Source organism: Monodon monoceros, unplaced genomic scaffold (genome assembly GCF_005190385.1).
Source record: "Monodon monoceros isolate NGI ecotype Baffin Bay Population unplaced genomic scaffold, NGI_Narwhal_1 Super_Scaffold_2, whole genome shotgun sequence".
Classification (NCBI taxonomy): domain Eukaryota; kingdom Metazoa; phylum Chordata; class Mammalia; order Artiodactyla; family Monodontidae; genus Monodon; species Monodon monoceros.
Window position 1 is genome coordinate 92829748 of NW_021703776.1, and position 16013 is coordinate 92845760.

The 16013-nt window shown below is 38.7% G+C and overlaps 1 protein-coding gene across 4 annotated transcripts in view; it reads left to right on the forward strand.

Moving 5' to 3' along the window:
* The window catches only part of MGAM (maltase-glucoamylase), a 221947-nt gene that overhangs the window by 139671 nt on the left and 66263 nt on the right, over window positions 1-16013 (forward strand). For all 4 annotated transcript variants that reach the window (XM_029233412.1, XM_029233414.1, XM_029233415.1 and 1 more), the window contains 6 exons: window positions 2258-2384; window positions 4460-4602; window positions 12161-12281; window positions 13339-13448; window positions 14252-14403; window positions 15012-15183. In XM_029233412.1, coding sequence (XP_029089245.1) covers window positions 2258-2384; window positions 4460-4602; window positions 12161-12281; window positions 13339-13448; window positions 14252-14403; window positions 15012-15183 — 825 coding nt within the window. The remainder of the gene's footprint in view (window positions 1-2257; window positions 2385-4459; window positions 4603-12160; window positions 12282-13338; window positions 13449-14251; window positions 14404-15011; window positions 15184-16013) is intronic.

The following is a 16013-nucleotide window of genomic DNA, read 5'->3' on the forward strand; positions in this document are numbered from 1 at the left end:
CCCCATTTGAGTTTGTGCATGGTGGTCTGTGCCTTCCTGGTCAAAGACTAAGGGAGTCTGCACAGAGGCCCGGGTGACACTGATGGTCCCAGTGGTCCCAGTTTTAATAGCTGTCCGGTTTTTCTGTCCTCCTCAAGTCCTGTTTCTGTGTCGATCACAATACTCACCCTTAGGAACGTGGTATTTTATTTCTTCGTTCAGACACGTGCTATGTTGCTATGCTCCGTATCTGGACAAATGATATCAATATTCATCCCTCTGAGCAGCTGAGTTGATCTCTGGGCTCTCTGGGTTTCCCTGTAACCTCCCATAGCCTGGAAAGAGTAAATGTGGATGACTTTGTCAAATCCTTCCTCATGAATAAGAAGATACTTCAAAGCCCAATTTATGGTGGATCTTTGAATATAAAGGATAATGTTTTTAGGTTTTGAACTTCATGAATCTTTACTTCAAAGCCAAATTTTGGCTTAAAGTACTCTAAATTTAGTATCCCAACAAGAGGAGCTTCATGTGTTCGATCTCAGTGTTCTATATACTTGAAGAGCACGCAGGATTCCTAGTGCATTACAGGGATACTACAGTTTGTTCAGCAGGGAGTCAACAGCGAACCTATAATAGATGGGGTTCACTGCTTTTGAAACATGATTGCATATCAGAATCATCTGTGGAGGTTTTTAAAAAAATCAGATACCCAGGCCTTAACTCCAGAGATTCTGATTCAGTAGGAGTGGGGCAGGGGCAAGTGCCAAGTGTTTGATTTAAACTTCTTGACAAAATATTCTAATCCCTAGCTAGTGTTCATAATGAGTCTAACATAGATAAATGTGTAATTTCTGTATTTTTTTTGAAATTAAAAATCCTCAAGGACCCCTTGGGGCTCCAAAGGCAGCACTGGTCAAGATGATCCATAAGGTCCCTTCAATTCTGGAATTCTAGGTTAAATTTCACAGACTCTATCTAGATTATAGTTTCTAAATACTGTTGCCACTAAAAGGAGCCAGAACTCTTTAGAAATGTTTGATTTGAGACGAGGGGCAGGAAATGTACAAAAGGAGCCTAGGTTATCATGTTAAACCAGCAAGCAGGGAAAGTACCAAAGTGTACCAAGAACCACCTTGAAGAGACTGTCAATGGGTAGAGATGGGACAATATGAGCGTTAATAATAATAACATCAATGGATTAATACAGATGAAATGTATTTAAATCTATGAGTTCATAAAGATATTGGACCAAAAAATCTCATTGATCCCCTTTGGAAGATGCTAGGGAAACTACTCCTTATTACTCCTTATTTTAAAAACCAGTAAATAAAGAGTCAAACATTTATCCTGCCTTTCCTATACAAACTGTACCTTTATGAAACAAATGATAGATGAGGGGAAATTTCTTTCTATAGGAATATTTCATTTAATAAGTGAACAAAGAATGATAAAATTACAGTGTCACTGCATCACAACTCCTAATGAAATAATGGATTGAAGAAATGCTCGCCAATGGCTGTGAACATTTTTTTAAAAAAAGGAGACTGCTAGATTTTATGTGTCTCTTGCTGGAAGATGTTGTACCATCTATGCACCATTCTTGCTAAAAAGAAACCAACCTGTATCTGTCAAAACTGTAGATCTAATAATTTATAGGAAATACAAGGATAGAGAAACGTTGACATGCATGGAGATGCAATCAACAAAATCCAGATTGTGGGAAGATCTACAGAACAAACCTTACTGGTTAAAAAAGACTTAACAGACACAAATCAATTAGTCATATATAGATCTTACTTGTATCCTTATGAGAGTAGAACAAACAAACTATAAAATGCTTATCAGACAGGGAAATTTTTTTAAAATAATTCTTTAATTTGATGATTAAAGAATTATTTTAAAAATATTTTAAGTGTGATAACAGTATTTTGCTTGGCTTTTGTGAAATTTCTTATTTTTTAAAAAATATGCTTAAATATTTTCAGAATAAAAGATATGAAATCTGAGATTTGCTTCAAAATAACCCAAGGTTAAGGAGAGACATGAATAAGAATAGACATAAGAAAAATAAAAGTTTTTATATTACCTTTAAAAAAAAAGACAAAATGAGATTGGCCACTTGATAATTTTTTAATCTAGTTGATGGGTACCTGCGTGTTTATTATGTTATTCATTTCTCTTATGTATACATTTGAGCTTTTCTCAAGTTAAAAAAGTTTGCTAACCACGTGTTAAATAAAACTCAAATCTAAAATTGTTTTCTCTTTCTTTGTAGATGGCAAGAAAGAAGTTGAAAAAGTTCACTACTTTGGAGCTTATGCTCAGTGTTCTTCTGCTTGTGGTGTTTATCATCACTATTCCTCTCTTTGTGCTTTCAGCCAGAGACTCTTTGGAATCAGAAGGTAACAAGGAACTCTGGTGTTGCCCCCTCCATATATTGCTCTTATCAGAGCAAACACCTCAGAAATGGCAGGGAAGTGATGCTTTCGTATTCACTGGTGTGAACGTGTGTGTGTGTGTGTGTGTGTGTGTGTGTGTGTATTATAAGTGTGTGTTGGGGACCACCTGACTCAAACTGTGACAGCACAATAGGTATTCACTGTAGGCCTAACTGACACTTTCGTTTCCCAATTTGGCACAGCGCAGGATTCCGCAACTGGCACTTGAAATATATTTGCTGAATTTCATTGAATAATTGTAATTTTGTTAACAATAGTAATCAACAATACCCTTATATGAAATGTAGTCAAATAAGTATAAGTATATTAACGTACCTTCAGCCCAGGTTTGGTTCTTTAAAAAAATAACAGCTACCAGAGTTTTTTTATTAAAAGTTTATTGAACTGTTTTATTTTAACAGAAGGGCTGGATTGTGCTGAGTTATCCATAATTTCTTATCTGGGCTTCAGCTAGGAACAGCTTCCTAGGTGGGGCACGTGATGAGGGGCTAGTGTGTTGCCAGAGGAAAACCTTTGCCCCCTCCCCCTACCTCATTTTCAGTCACACCACTTCTACTTCTGTGGGAAGTTAGATTAAATAATCTCAAAGGTTGTTCAGTTCTTAAAATTCTATGATCCTGAAGATGAAACTAAAACCCTTATGCGGAAACTGGCACAAATATAAAGTTCTAGTACTCCACCACATTTGAATTGGAAACCTTAGTGAAAAGAAAACTTATTAGAAGCCTCATTGTTTTGTCTTAATATTGTTATTAGCTTATTGTAGAGTGCCCTAAAGAAATCTAACATCCTTATGTTAGAATGCAATAAATGTGCCTTCTTTATTTTACTGACTTTAAAAAAAAAATAATTTATTTATTATTTTTGGCTGTGTTGGGTCTTCGTTGCTGTGCGTGGGCTTTCTCTAGTTGTGGCAAGTGGGGGCTACTCTTCGTTGTGGTGCGTGGCCTTCTCATTGCGATGGCTTCTCTTGTTGTGGAGCATGGGCTCTAGGTGTGCGGGCTTCAGTAGTTGTGGCACACGAGCTCATTAGTTGTGGCTCGTGGGCTCTAGAGCACAGGCTCAATAGTTGTGGTGCACGGGCTTAGTTGTTCCACGGCATGTGGGATCTTCCCGGACCAGGGCTCGAACCTGTGTCCCTGCATTGGCAGGCAGATTCTTAATCACTGCGCCACCAGGGAAGCCCTATCTAATTGATTTTTAAGTCTGAATCCATCAATCAACTGGCATAGATTCTAGCTGCCAGTTTCTAGTTTGGTGGCCTCCCTTTACATTTTTTGTCCTATGAGATTTTACATTTGTATCAGAATACCATCACTCAGAAGTGTTCCTTGTCAAGGGATTGCCTATTGACTGAGCAAGGAGAATTGAGGTTACTATGATTAGGGTAACATTCAAGAGAACAACATATACTGCACGTGATCTGTGTGCAAACATTTCGTGAACCAGCTGCCTGGGTGGAAGTACAGGACCAAAGCAGAATGTACAGACATCTCTGTAAAGGGCCATATACTTAGTACTTCAGATTTCGTGGCCCATACGGTCTCTGTCCTAACTACCTAATTCTGCCTATAATAACAAAAGCAGCTATAGACAATACATAAAAAATCTGGGTGTGGCTGTGTGACAGCAATATTTTATTTACAAATCAGGCTGTGACCTGATTTGGTCCACAGGACATAGTTTACCAACCCCTGGAGTAGAGAAGGTAGATTTGGTTCCCACTTTGGTGAGCTTCCAATCTAATGTTGGAGTCCAACTCCTTGCTCTTGTATGCACTGTCTCATAGGGGAGGGCCTTGCTGGTAGAAGGAGATGGTGCAGGTATATGTAGAGTTAAATACAGTCAACAAGAACAAAATGAGGCTTTATAAAGTGAATGTGCACATTTCAGGGTCATAGAGCGAAGCCCAATCAGTAGTGGAGTCCATATAATTGGAGGTGTTGAGAACTATGGGGGTATCGAATGCCTGTGATATTAATTCTGTCATCTTATGTTTGCTTTTGGGATTATCCCAGGTCCTGGGACAACAGTTACCTCAGGTCCTGGGATGACAGTTACTCCAGATCCTGGGAAAAGTACCACTCCTGGTTCTGCCGAGTGCCCAGTGGTAAATGAATTGGAACGGATAAACTGCATCCCTGACCAGTCACCAACAAAGGTTTGACTTACAGACCTTGTTTTCATTTAAGAGTTTATGCCATTGGATAAGGGTTTGTTTTCTTTTTTCTGTTTTCTGTTTGTAGCCTCCAGAGTTGTTTATTGTTTGCATTGCAATTATTGGCAGCTCAGGAAAAGAAATCCTGTATTCATGCTTATATGACAGCTCAGCCTTGGGAGAGGAAGAACTAGAAAATTTCCTTGTGTTGACAGATTCAGCAAATAAAAGTACATGCTGTCCATTTAGGTTTGAATTTCAGATAAACAATGAATAAATTTTTAGTATAATTATGTCCCGTGTAAGACTTGGGACTTACTTATACTAAAAGTATATTTGTCTTTTATCTGGTAACACTACTTGGTTACTAGTTCTCTCTTACTCTGTTTCTTGGCCTCTCTCTGTCTCTCTTTTTTCCTTACACAATTCTAAAAGGTTATCTAGGATCTACAATAAAAAGTCATCCATAGGCATAAAACAGTATTTCAAATAAGGATAAAGCTTCAAGAGCCAAGTTTTGAAGGAAGAGGTAATAAATACCAGATTAAAGATAGTGCAGGGGCTTCCCTGGTGGCGCAGTGGTTGAGAGTCCGCCTGCCGATGCAGGGGACATGGGTTCGCGCCCCGGTCCGGGAGGATCCCACACGCGGTGGAGCGGCTGGGCCTGTGAGCCATGGCCGCTGAGCCTGCGCATCCGGAGCCTGTGCTCCGCAACGGGAGAGGCCACAACAGTGAGAGGCCTGTGTACAGCAAAAAAAAAAAAAAAAAAAAAAAATAGTGCAGGCATCTGGGCGTTTACTTTTGGGCAGTGTTTCCTGACCATCACCTGAAGTCCAGCTGAATATATGATTACAAAATGCATTGCACACACCATATCAGTCATGTTTCGTGTTGAGAGTGAATAAAAACAAAATGCAGCCTTCTGAGTGAAGTCCACTGACCTGAAATGGCAGATTTGTATCAGACACAGAAAGGATGCTTGCTGCATGCGATTCTTGGGCATGTGGCACTCTCACATTTATCTCTGTAGCCATCCTATTGTTCACGGGCTGGAATAATCTGTGATGTTCTTGAGAGTTACTATTTTGGTTTGTCTAAAGGTCCTAATACCAAAAGACATTTTATTTCTGCATTTTGTTTTCTTTCATACTTCTGGAGGCTAGAAGTCCAAAATCAAGGTGTCATTAGGGTTGGTTCCTTTTGAGGGCTCTGAGGAAGAATCTGTTCCATGCCTTTGTCCTAGCTTCTGGTGACGGCCACAATCCTTGGCGTTTCTCGGCTTGTAGCTACATTACTCCATTCTCTGCTTACATCTTCACAAAGCATTCTCTGTGTGTGTCTGTGTTCAAATTTCCCATTTTTATAAAGACACAGATCACGTTGGATTAAGGGCCCACCCAACTCCAGTATGATCACACCTTAACTAATCACATCTGCAACAATCCTATTTCCAAATAAGATCAAGTTCTGAGGTACTGAGTATTAGGACTTCAACATATCTTTTCTGGGGACACAATTCAGCCCATAACTTGGACAGAGTCACAGAATGTGAACTGTGGAAAGTGAGAATGGTTACACAATTTGAGCCTTTGGTATTGATTGAAATAGCATAGATGCTGAGTCAGAGAGAACCAAGACGGCAAAGAAATAACAGATGAGAAATCAACCGTAGTGATAGACTGGGGTTTTGGGGAAGCTGGAAGTTAAGGCAGAAAAAAAGAACCAGAGCCAGATAAATAGCTAGGAGTAGAGAAAATGCCTGGGAACTGTAGTTAGGAGCAGAGTGATTGGACAAAACTAGTCAGGAAGCTCAGAGGCTATGTTGAAGGCAAGAGAGAGCACCAATATGGTAAATAGTCAAGGATCAGGAAATCCCCAGGACAGGACAAAGCAGTGAGAGCACAGAAGGGCATCAGCCTGGACAGCAAGGCTGCCAACGTGGGAAGGACTCCCAGTTAGAGCAGTTCATCTAACCAAGACTATTGCAGCATTCAGTCCCCTTCATCTGGCATCTTACCCTGACTGAATGAATGTAACTTTCTCTTGGATTAATGAAGAGACATGCCTGCTTGGAGTAGGAAGAAATGTGTCTGAACAGAAAAGGTGGATTCAGATTTTGGAAGACCTTGGATTTCAGATAGAGGAGGTTGGCTTTTTATGTGATACATAGCAGCTAGGAGCAGCCACTTAGGGCTGAACGAAATCACGAAATGGGAAACCAAGAAGAGAGAGAATAAAAGATAGAAATAAAGGGAAAAAAAGATAGAAGAGAAAAAGAAAAAAAAGAGCTTCAGTATGGGGCCAAATGTCATAAAGTTTGGTATTTTAGATGATAGGTTCAATAGGTAGAGGAGATAAGCTAAGTAAATACATAACTAGAATATAAAACAAAAATGTATAAGATATAAACGAAATACTATGTGGATCACAAAGCAGAAGAGATTATTATCAAGGACAAGGTGACAGTCTGGAATTAATGATAAGCAGGATTTTGACAGAGGTGAGAGGAATGGAAAGTGAATTCAGGATAGAGGAGACAATGCACACAAAGTGACAGAAGAGGAAGTTGTGGGGCACATACATGACATATTGAATGGTCCCATATGGCCAAGATACAGGATGGGTGCCAGAGAGCATATAATGTTTAAGACTATAAGGTAGTTTGGAGCTTGATGATAGAGGACCATTCATTAATGTGCTGCTTTGCCAATAGGAATGGGATGTCGTGGTCTAGATATTGCTGTACCTAAACAGGACGTTTCCAGAAAGTTGATCCGCACCCATTTACTTGCCCCTGTCATAGTGTGCTAGGAAACTACTTGCTCAGAAGCCCACCTGGAAGACTAATGCATCCTCAGTCTGTCCACTTTCCTGCAACAGCCCATCTTGTTATTGGCTACGTGAACTTCAGATGTCATTATTGCCTCAGTAATGCTTCTTTGGTTTTATAATAAGGCCGTTTAATACTGTGGTATCAAGATTGTAGTTCAGTAAACAACCTTTGCCTTTTTTCTAAATGTTATACCCAAGTGAATTAATCTATGACCTTCGCATGCATTCACTGGCCTGCTCCCCTTTAGTTCAGCCGGAGAGAAATACTCTGGGAGCACCTTCAGTGACCTGGTTTTTCATAGAAGGTATTTCTTAGGTATTTTGTTGTGTGTTCTAAGTATCCTGGGTGCCATATGCTAATCTAAAGTGTTGTTGAGAGGCTGATTCAATGGATAATGTTGTGTATATGTATATAATGTGTTTGTTGAAGGAAAGTATATGGCTGTGTGGAGGAGGGGAGTGGGAAGAAATTATGAATATGACACTAGGCTAGGCAGAATGTTTTACTGCTGAGGCCATTGCTATATCATTTTATCATTCCTCTCCTCTGGGATTAAAGAACTAAGAGTATAAATTTCCCTTCAGATGATTCTTTGTTGTAAATTCCATTGTTTCTTATCCCAGTAAAAGGAGGGAATTCTGTGTCTAAAACAGGACACATAAAGGCTGTGGAGAGACACTGGACAGTACAGAAAGAACAGGATGGAGGGATACAGGGTTAGAGGAGCCAGCACCTAGGACAGGATGGTTGGCAGGGCTGAATGAGCAAGGTCCACTGTGGTCCCATTCCCTCCAGTGGCAGGAGATGGCTAATTCTGATTTACTCAGGCCGGCTCTCACTGCACCTGGGACACTTCCTTTTCATGTGTTTGCATTTGTCCTTGCAACTTTGCTTTCTGTCTTTTAAAAATGCTGCAGTTGCTGAGGTCCTGAATTTTTTTTTAATCTTAGATATGCTGCTTCCTAATGACCTAATGATGCACATATTCCAAGGCATATGTAGTCTTATCAGTAAATTATTTTCAACTCACTGATTTGTACACATTTCTTGTTTGTGTTATTCTAGATTCTACTTCTTATTTTTATTATACATGCTGCAAGTATCTTCTGCTGTTATGAGGCTGTGTTCACCTATTTTATGCTGTCTTGATGAACAGATATTTTATATTTTAATGGAGTCAAGCTTATATATTCTTATATTACATCATCTCTCAAGGAACAATACCAGGAAGATTAAAGGCAAAAAAGAAAAAGTTATGACTTTAAGAAGAAAATAGAAGATCTAATATAATAATAATAATTAACTTATTTAGTTTAAATTTATTTCTATAAATTTTCTTGGATTTCTACTTACATAATATTATGTCAGAAAATAATGATAACTTGGTTTCATCCTTTTTAGTTTTACAAATTTTCTTTATTTTCTTGTCTTATTAGTCTTGTAGTGTTAGGACCTCCAATATATATTTAATTATAAAACAACGTAGACATGGTCACCTACTCTTTTTTTCTGATTTTAAAAGGAATGTTTCTAACATTTCAGAGTTAGTGAGATGGATATTACAGGCTTTAGGTATCTACCCATTATCCAACTAAGGAACTTACTTTATATTCCCAGTTTGCTAAGAATTTTATCATGAATAGGTGATTAATTTAAATGATTGTATTGTGTACTTCCTTTAATAAGTTATGAAAAATTATACAGTGGATTTTTTAATAGTAAAGAATCCCTGTGTTTCTGGAAGAAACACCACTCACTTATTATTTATTTAATATGCTGCTGATTTCCATTGTTAAAATTGTGTGCTCTTTTCTTTTAGGTTTTTGCATTTGTATTCGTGAATAAAACTGGATTCTAGTTTTCCTTTTTCTCTCATGTCTGATTTTGATATAAAATACTTCCTTTTTTGTTTCTTCTCCTCTCTCTCTAAATGTTAAGAAGCATTAGGGGTTGGAGGAGAAAAGGACTCCAGTGGAGCAGAGCTTGACTAGGTCATAAGCAGTGTCTTCAGCATCTGATTTCTCACAATCTCTGAGTTCAATCCAGTCCTTCTCTTTGTGTTGGTGCAGGAGCCTGTATGTATCTATTATGTAAAAAGCAAAATATCTTTACTTTTTTGTCTACTTTATCTATCAATTACTGAGGGAGTTCTTTAAAAATATTGCATTATGTACTTACTATCTTTTTCAATTTTATCTTGTGATTCTTTAAGGTTTTTCTGTAAATATTTTGAGTCTTTATTATCAGGTGTGTATCAGTTTTGAGATGTCATATCTTCCTGGTGAACTGAAGCTTTTGTCATCATGTAGTGACTCTATGTCTCTCTAATAATTAATATTTACTTAAAGTCTATTTGTCAGCTATCACTATAGCTGTACTAACCCTTGGTAAGAATTCTTCTCACATAGCTGTTTTCCCCTGTTTTAGTGCTTTTGTGAGCTTAAATTTTGGGTGTGCTGTCTGTAAACAGCTTCAGTTGAATTTATTTCTGTAAATGTAACTGATTATCCTTGTTTTTTAAATTAAGTATTTAAGCCATATGATAATTGACATGAAAAACTTTTTTCTGTGGTCTCATTTTGTGTTTTCCATTTGTCTGTTTTTTATGTACTGCTCCCCATTCATGCCTACCCTCGTATACATGTTTTCTTTCCTTATTTTTTGCATTGAGAATTTTTCCCCTTAGTTTTCCCCTCAATACTGTATTGGAAGTTATACACTCTATATTATTTTGGCAGTTTCTCTTAAATTTTATTTCTCATGTTCAACTTAAAAGGACATTTTGTGTCTCAAGTTTGGGTTTAATTATTTTTGGGTGCCTTCAGTCCTATTCATGTTGTCATTTTTTTATAGCTTCTTTCTACAACTCTTTTCTGAGGTTTCACCTACTTTTTACTCCCTTGTCTATTTGCCCCGCTCTCTGCTTCTCCCCACATTGCTCCCCATAACTGCTTAGCTCTGCTGCAGGGCCTGGGATTTCCAGGTGGCCAAGAGGCTGTTCACTTTTCATGCTGCTTTGGCCACTCTTTGATCTTTGCCCTTTCCAGTTCAGTGAAGAAGTTATTAAGCTCTGGGGAGCATGCAGAAACCGTTCTGCTTAACACTCTTTTCAACACCTTTCCCTTTTCAGGTTATACTGAAGTTTCATCTGAGTGGGTTTTGAAAAGAAAAAACAAAAACTGCTGACTAGTTGAGTTCACAGTGAAGCCTGATTCCATAGCAATGGAAACCACAGATGGACACTGTTTTTCGATCCTTAATATTGATTATTAACAAAAAAATTAGCATTTGATTAAGTCTAATTGTTCATATATCTAAGCAATTTTTTTTATCTTACATTTGTAAAGCATTGCCATATCCTTCTGAAAATATGCTCAGCAGATACTCAACCCAGACTATAGAAAAAAAAGAAATAGATAACAGGAGAACTAAGTTTTGGTCCTTGTCTTCTCAATAGCTAAGTGACCTTTGGCAGATCACTTCACCACTGTGAACTTTTACCTCTGTGGCCTGAGGTTCTTCATCTGTAAAATAATATAGCAGGGTATGTTAGTTATCTATTGCTGTGTAACAAATTATCCCAAAACTTAATGGCTTAACACAACAAACATTATTTTCTCACAGTTTCTATGGTCAGAAATCTGGCCTTGGTGTATCTGGGTGCTTTTGGCTCATAGGCTTCCAGAAGACTGCAATCAAGGTGTCTTCTGAGACTCAGGGATGATCCTTCTTTTCAAGCTTGTGTATTGTGATTATTAGCAGAATTCAGCTGCTCAAGGATTGTTGGGCTGAGGACCTCAGTTCCTTGCTGGAGACCTCCCTCAGTTCCTCACCATGTGGGTCATTCTGCAGTGCAGCACCTCACTTCTCGCAGAGTGAGAGCTCCAACAGAGCAAGTGAAAGGGAGGGAGCAAGCTAGACAGGAGACACTCTGTAATCTAATCCTGGAAGCCACAACCCATGATTTTTGCTATAGTATTTTATTAGTTACACTAAAGAGGAATGGTTTCCTTGTACTTTTTAAATATTTAACCTGATTGCTTCTTCCAAATTAGTTATATGAGAAAGAGATTGTATCCATTTTAGTCTCCATGTGATTCAGTCATTAATTGTAAAAGGCAGGTACCTTTCTTAAATAAGAATCAGAATCTATTTGGGTTTCAAGGAACAATTACTTAGTGCCTTGGGAGGAGTTAAGAGACTATATATACACACACACACATACATGTATATACTGTGTATATATGTATAATATATATGTATATATGTCACATATACTAAATATACCCATTTGTAATATACACATTTAAAATTCAAAGCAAAATTGCCTTGATTTCAAAGCTTCTGAATAAAGTTAATTGCAAAGTTTTTTTTAGAGCCCAAAGCCAATATCAGTGAAGCTCCATTTGTCATTTTGGGTTACTGGTGATATAACTATTATAGTAGTTTAGAATATTTAAATAAATTTACCAGGTTTATTGTGGTGACAGGTAGAGAATGCATTGTGATCATATATTGTTATATGATAACAACAACGAGGAAGGATATTGGCCAGAAAAGTGAGTTTTGAGTGCAAGCACCGCATTGACTGGGATACAGCACAATTTCTTTAAGTATCAGGTCCCTTATTTGTAAAACAAGGCTCATGAGACTGCAAGCTCAAAGTATATTTATCAATGATAGTGTTCTACACATAGTGGAGTTACTCTAACTAATCTCTTATTTCAGGCCATGTGTGACCAGCGTGGGTGCTGCTGGAAACCTCAGGGACCCATAAGTGTGCCCTGGTGCTACTATTCTAAGAGTCATGGCTATCAAGTGGAGGGCAACCCTGTGAACACAAATGCAGGTAAGCCAGACTCAGCCTTGAGGAAGGAGCTCCAGATCCTCTGGGGAGGGAGGTTTGCAAGCATTTATTGTAGGCCAGGCACTGGGCTGTGTCCTCTGCAGGTTGGCTCTGTACGCTGCAGAAGGGAGCTGTAGCAGCAGGTGGGGTGTTACTCTGTGCAGCTACCACAGCGTGTGACAGGAGGTGGGCACTGCCCTTGAGCAAGGACTAGAGTCTATTTTGGCATCAAGGAAAAATATCACTCTCTGTCTTGGGAGTTAGGAGACATGTTCTGTTCCTGACTCTGTCTTTATGTACCTTTGTAACCTTGTCCAAACATTGTAACTTCTTCGTTCCGCAAGTTTCTAACTTTTAAAGAGAGGGATTTGAACTCAGTAACCTCTGAGACTACTAACAACTCTAATATAATGTAATTTTAATGATATGGAAACAATTCCAATTTTATCAATGTTTTATGAAAGTTAGCTAGCCAGTGTCAGTGTTCATGGACTAAACATCCCCCCTTCTTTCTCCCACCTCAAAATGCAGACATAATAATGAACATGCTGGGGATTCTTGGGGAGGCTCTTAGCATAAAGGAAGAGGCATGCTCCTCTTCCAGGGCCTCTTGGCCTGATGGGCTTTTCTAATAAGGCCTCGACTCTCACCTGGCTTGTCACATAACTGGGGAGATGGCATCAATGCATACGATCACCTGTGGCATAACATGAAGATAACTGAGAAGGAATAATGGATGTGAACACCTCGAGGGCTCAGAATATAAAGGCTATATGAGTGATGGATGGGCTGGTGTAACGACAGTTTGGCCTTTGAGGGATGTTTCCAGTCAGATTTTGGAGAAGAGAGGCATGGTTTTTGAATAAGGTAATGACAATACCTAGCTTCAGAATCTGGCCCAAGACAGTATGTGTGTATGATGAGGTACACATCCGTGTCTCCTCTTCTTATGGGAAGTAAAGGCTTTTCGCCACCCCCTTTGACATAAAGCTTAATTGTATGTGGCTGTTTGTGAATTTACACAGCCAGCTATGAAAACTCTTTACCCCCTTCACATTAGGGTTCACAGCCCAGTTGAAAAGGTTGCCTTCTCCATCTCTTTTTGGAAATGATGTCAACAACGTCCTTCTCACAGCGGAATACCAGACGTCTAACCGTTTCCACTTTAAGGTTGTAGTTTGTTTCTTTTTTTCATATTCTTTTCCATTATAGTTTATTACAAGATACTGAATATAATTTCCTATGCTCTACAGTAGGCCCTTATTGTTTATCTATTTTATATATGGTAGTTTTTATCTGCTAATCCCAAATTCCCAGTTCATCCCTCCCTACCCCCCTTTCCCCTTTGGTAAACCCTAAGTTTGTTTTCTGTGTCTGTGTGTCTTTCAGTTTTGTGAATAAGTTCATTTGTATCATATTTTAGATTCCACATGTAAGTGATAGCATATGATATTTGTTTATTTAAAATTCTTTTGGAGAAGTTCTTGTTCCCTACCTGATGACTGCAGTTACTACAAAAGAGAAAAATTTGCTAATGGAGGTATTTTTCTCTACTGTCATTATTCTTACTTAGCATGTGTATGTTGAAAGCATTTATAGCCTTCCTTCAGTGTGATAACTTCCTAAATGTATATTATAGAGTTCACAGGTGAGCTTTGGCTTTCATTTATTTTCCCTTTATACCATGTGAAATGATATAGGGAAGGAAAAAAAGAATGATCACAACTTTGAAAATTCTAGAGATAGTTTATGTCTGCAGACTTGTAGTATATATTTCTACCTAAAGACTAACTTATGTCCAAGTGTTAAACATCTGAATTTGGTGACATAATTTCAGACATAATGTCATTTGCACAGGTTCCTGTACCAGGAGCACAGGTGTTGGGAAGCACTGGTGTTGGTAGGCATGCTTCTATTTTAGAAAAACAGAGACATTTTCATTTTGACTGTCTTTCCCTAATCTCTCTGGACAGTTAACTGACCAAAACCAGGACAGGTACGAAGTGCCCCATGAACATGTGCAACCCTTCAAAGGAAATGCTGCTGCTTCCTTGACCTATAAACTTGAGGTCTCCAAACAGCCATTTAGCATCAAAGTGATCAGAACGAGCAACAATCACGTTCTGTAAGTTTTGCAAACCTATCTGGAGATTCATTATGAAGGTTATGGGGGAGGGAGGTTTGAAGCCTGAAAAAGGATGCATTTCTACAATATTCCTGAAGGTTGTGAGCCCACTGTTGGTGACCAGACTCTCTACCTCCAAATGTATACTTTTTCTGCCTTCCTTCCTCTTCCTTCCTTCCTCCTCTTCCTCATCCTCCCCCTCTTCTATTACTAAGCATTTATTGTAGGCCAGGCACTGGGCTGTGTCCTTTTTCTCTTTCTTCCTTCCATTTGGTCATTTTTCCTCCTTATTTTCCCTTTTTTTCCCTCCGTCCATCTAACACCTATTCAGCAGTAACTCTCTATGGAGCATCTACTATAATGTACGACTAATATTCTGGTCATGTGATAGAGAGTCAAGGGGACAAATCTAAGAAATGTGCCAAATGGTACCTGCCCTCAGGAAATCCTGATCTCTTGATGTCCATGGAAAAATGTCACAGGGGGGCAAACGGGGCCGATTAAACAGGGAATATTGAGTCTCTGAGATACAAGAACAATTTTCTAAGCAGTTGCATTCCCTCCACTCCACTTGCCCACCCGTCCCTGTGTTTTCCACCCATGTCTAGGTTTGACTCCAGCATCGGGCCCCTGCTGTTTGCTGATCAGTTCCTGCAGCTCTCCATCCGACTGCCTAGTGCTAACGTGTATGGTCTGGGAGAACACGTGCACCAGCAGTACCGGCATGATATGAATTGGAAGACCTGGCCCATATTTGCCAGGGACACAATCCCCAAAGGGGTAACCTTTCAGTATGGGACCCTTTCCACTGAATATCATAGCTTCTTTCATGAAGGTCACTCCTAGCAGTGCAGTATAACAGTTAAGAGTCAGGTGCTCGGGTGAGGCTATCTGGGTCTGAATTCTGACACTGCTACTCACCAGTTTTGTGGTTCTGGGCAGGTCTCCTCTCTGTGTCTTTAGTTCCCATCTATGAAATGGGGGTAATATACTTACTTCATAGGGTTGTGATGGGAATTAAATGACTTGATACATGTAGAGTCTCTAGAAGAGTGTCTGCCACATAGAAAATTCTCAATAAATGCCAAGTATTTTTCATCACATTTTCATTTTGAACTAACTAGTTGTGGAGAAAACTAATATTGATTTGGCACAATATGCTGGTTATGGTTACCCTATTTTAGGTTGACCTTTACAAATCACCAACTTACCAGGTTTGTCAGCAAAATAGGATAAAATATCAACTAAAATTCTGTATTAATCATTCTTTGTGTGAAGAATGTTTGGGGCAGTGAAAGAATAGAAGGAGTAGAGTTTCGTTGTTATTATTTTATTTTGTTTTTTCTCTCTTGGTTTTGTTTTGACTGCTAAAACTCAAAGCAGAGGTATTTTCTAGACTCAGCAATACTACATTCAGGTCTTGTTCAGCAACTGTCCCAATTAAGCAGAACTAGTGGCTGGATGAAAGGAAATTAGAGGAATAATTTATTAAGTGAATTTTTAAATATATTATCTCTATTTACCAAAAGGACTCTGAGAAAAATAAGTCTAATTTACTCCATTTAACAGACAAGGAAACTGAGGTTTAGGAAAGCCAAATGAATAGACCA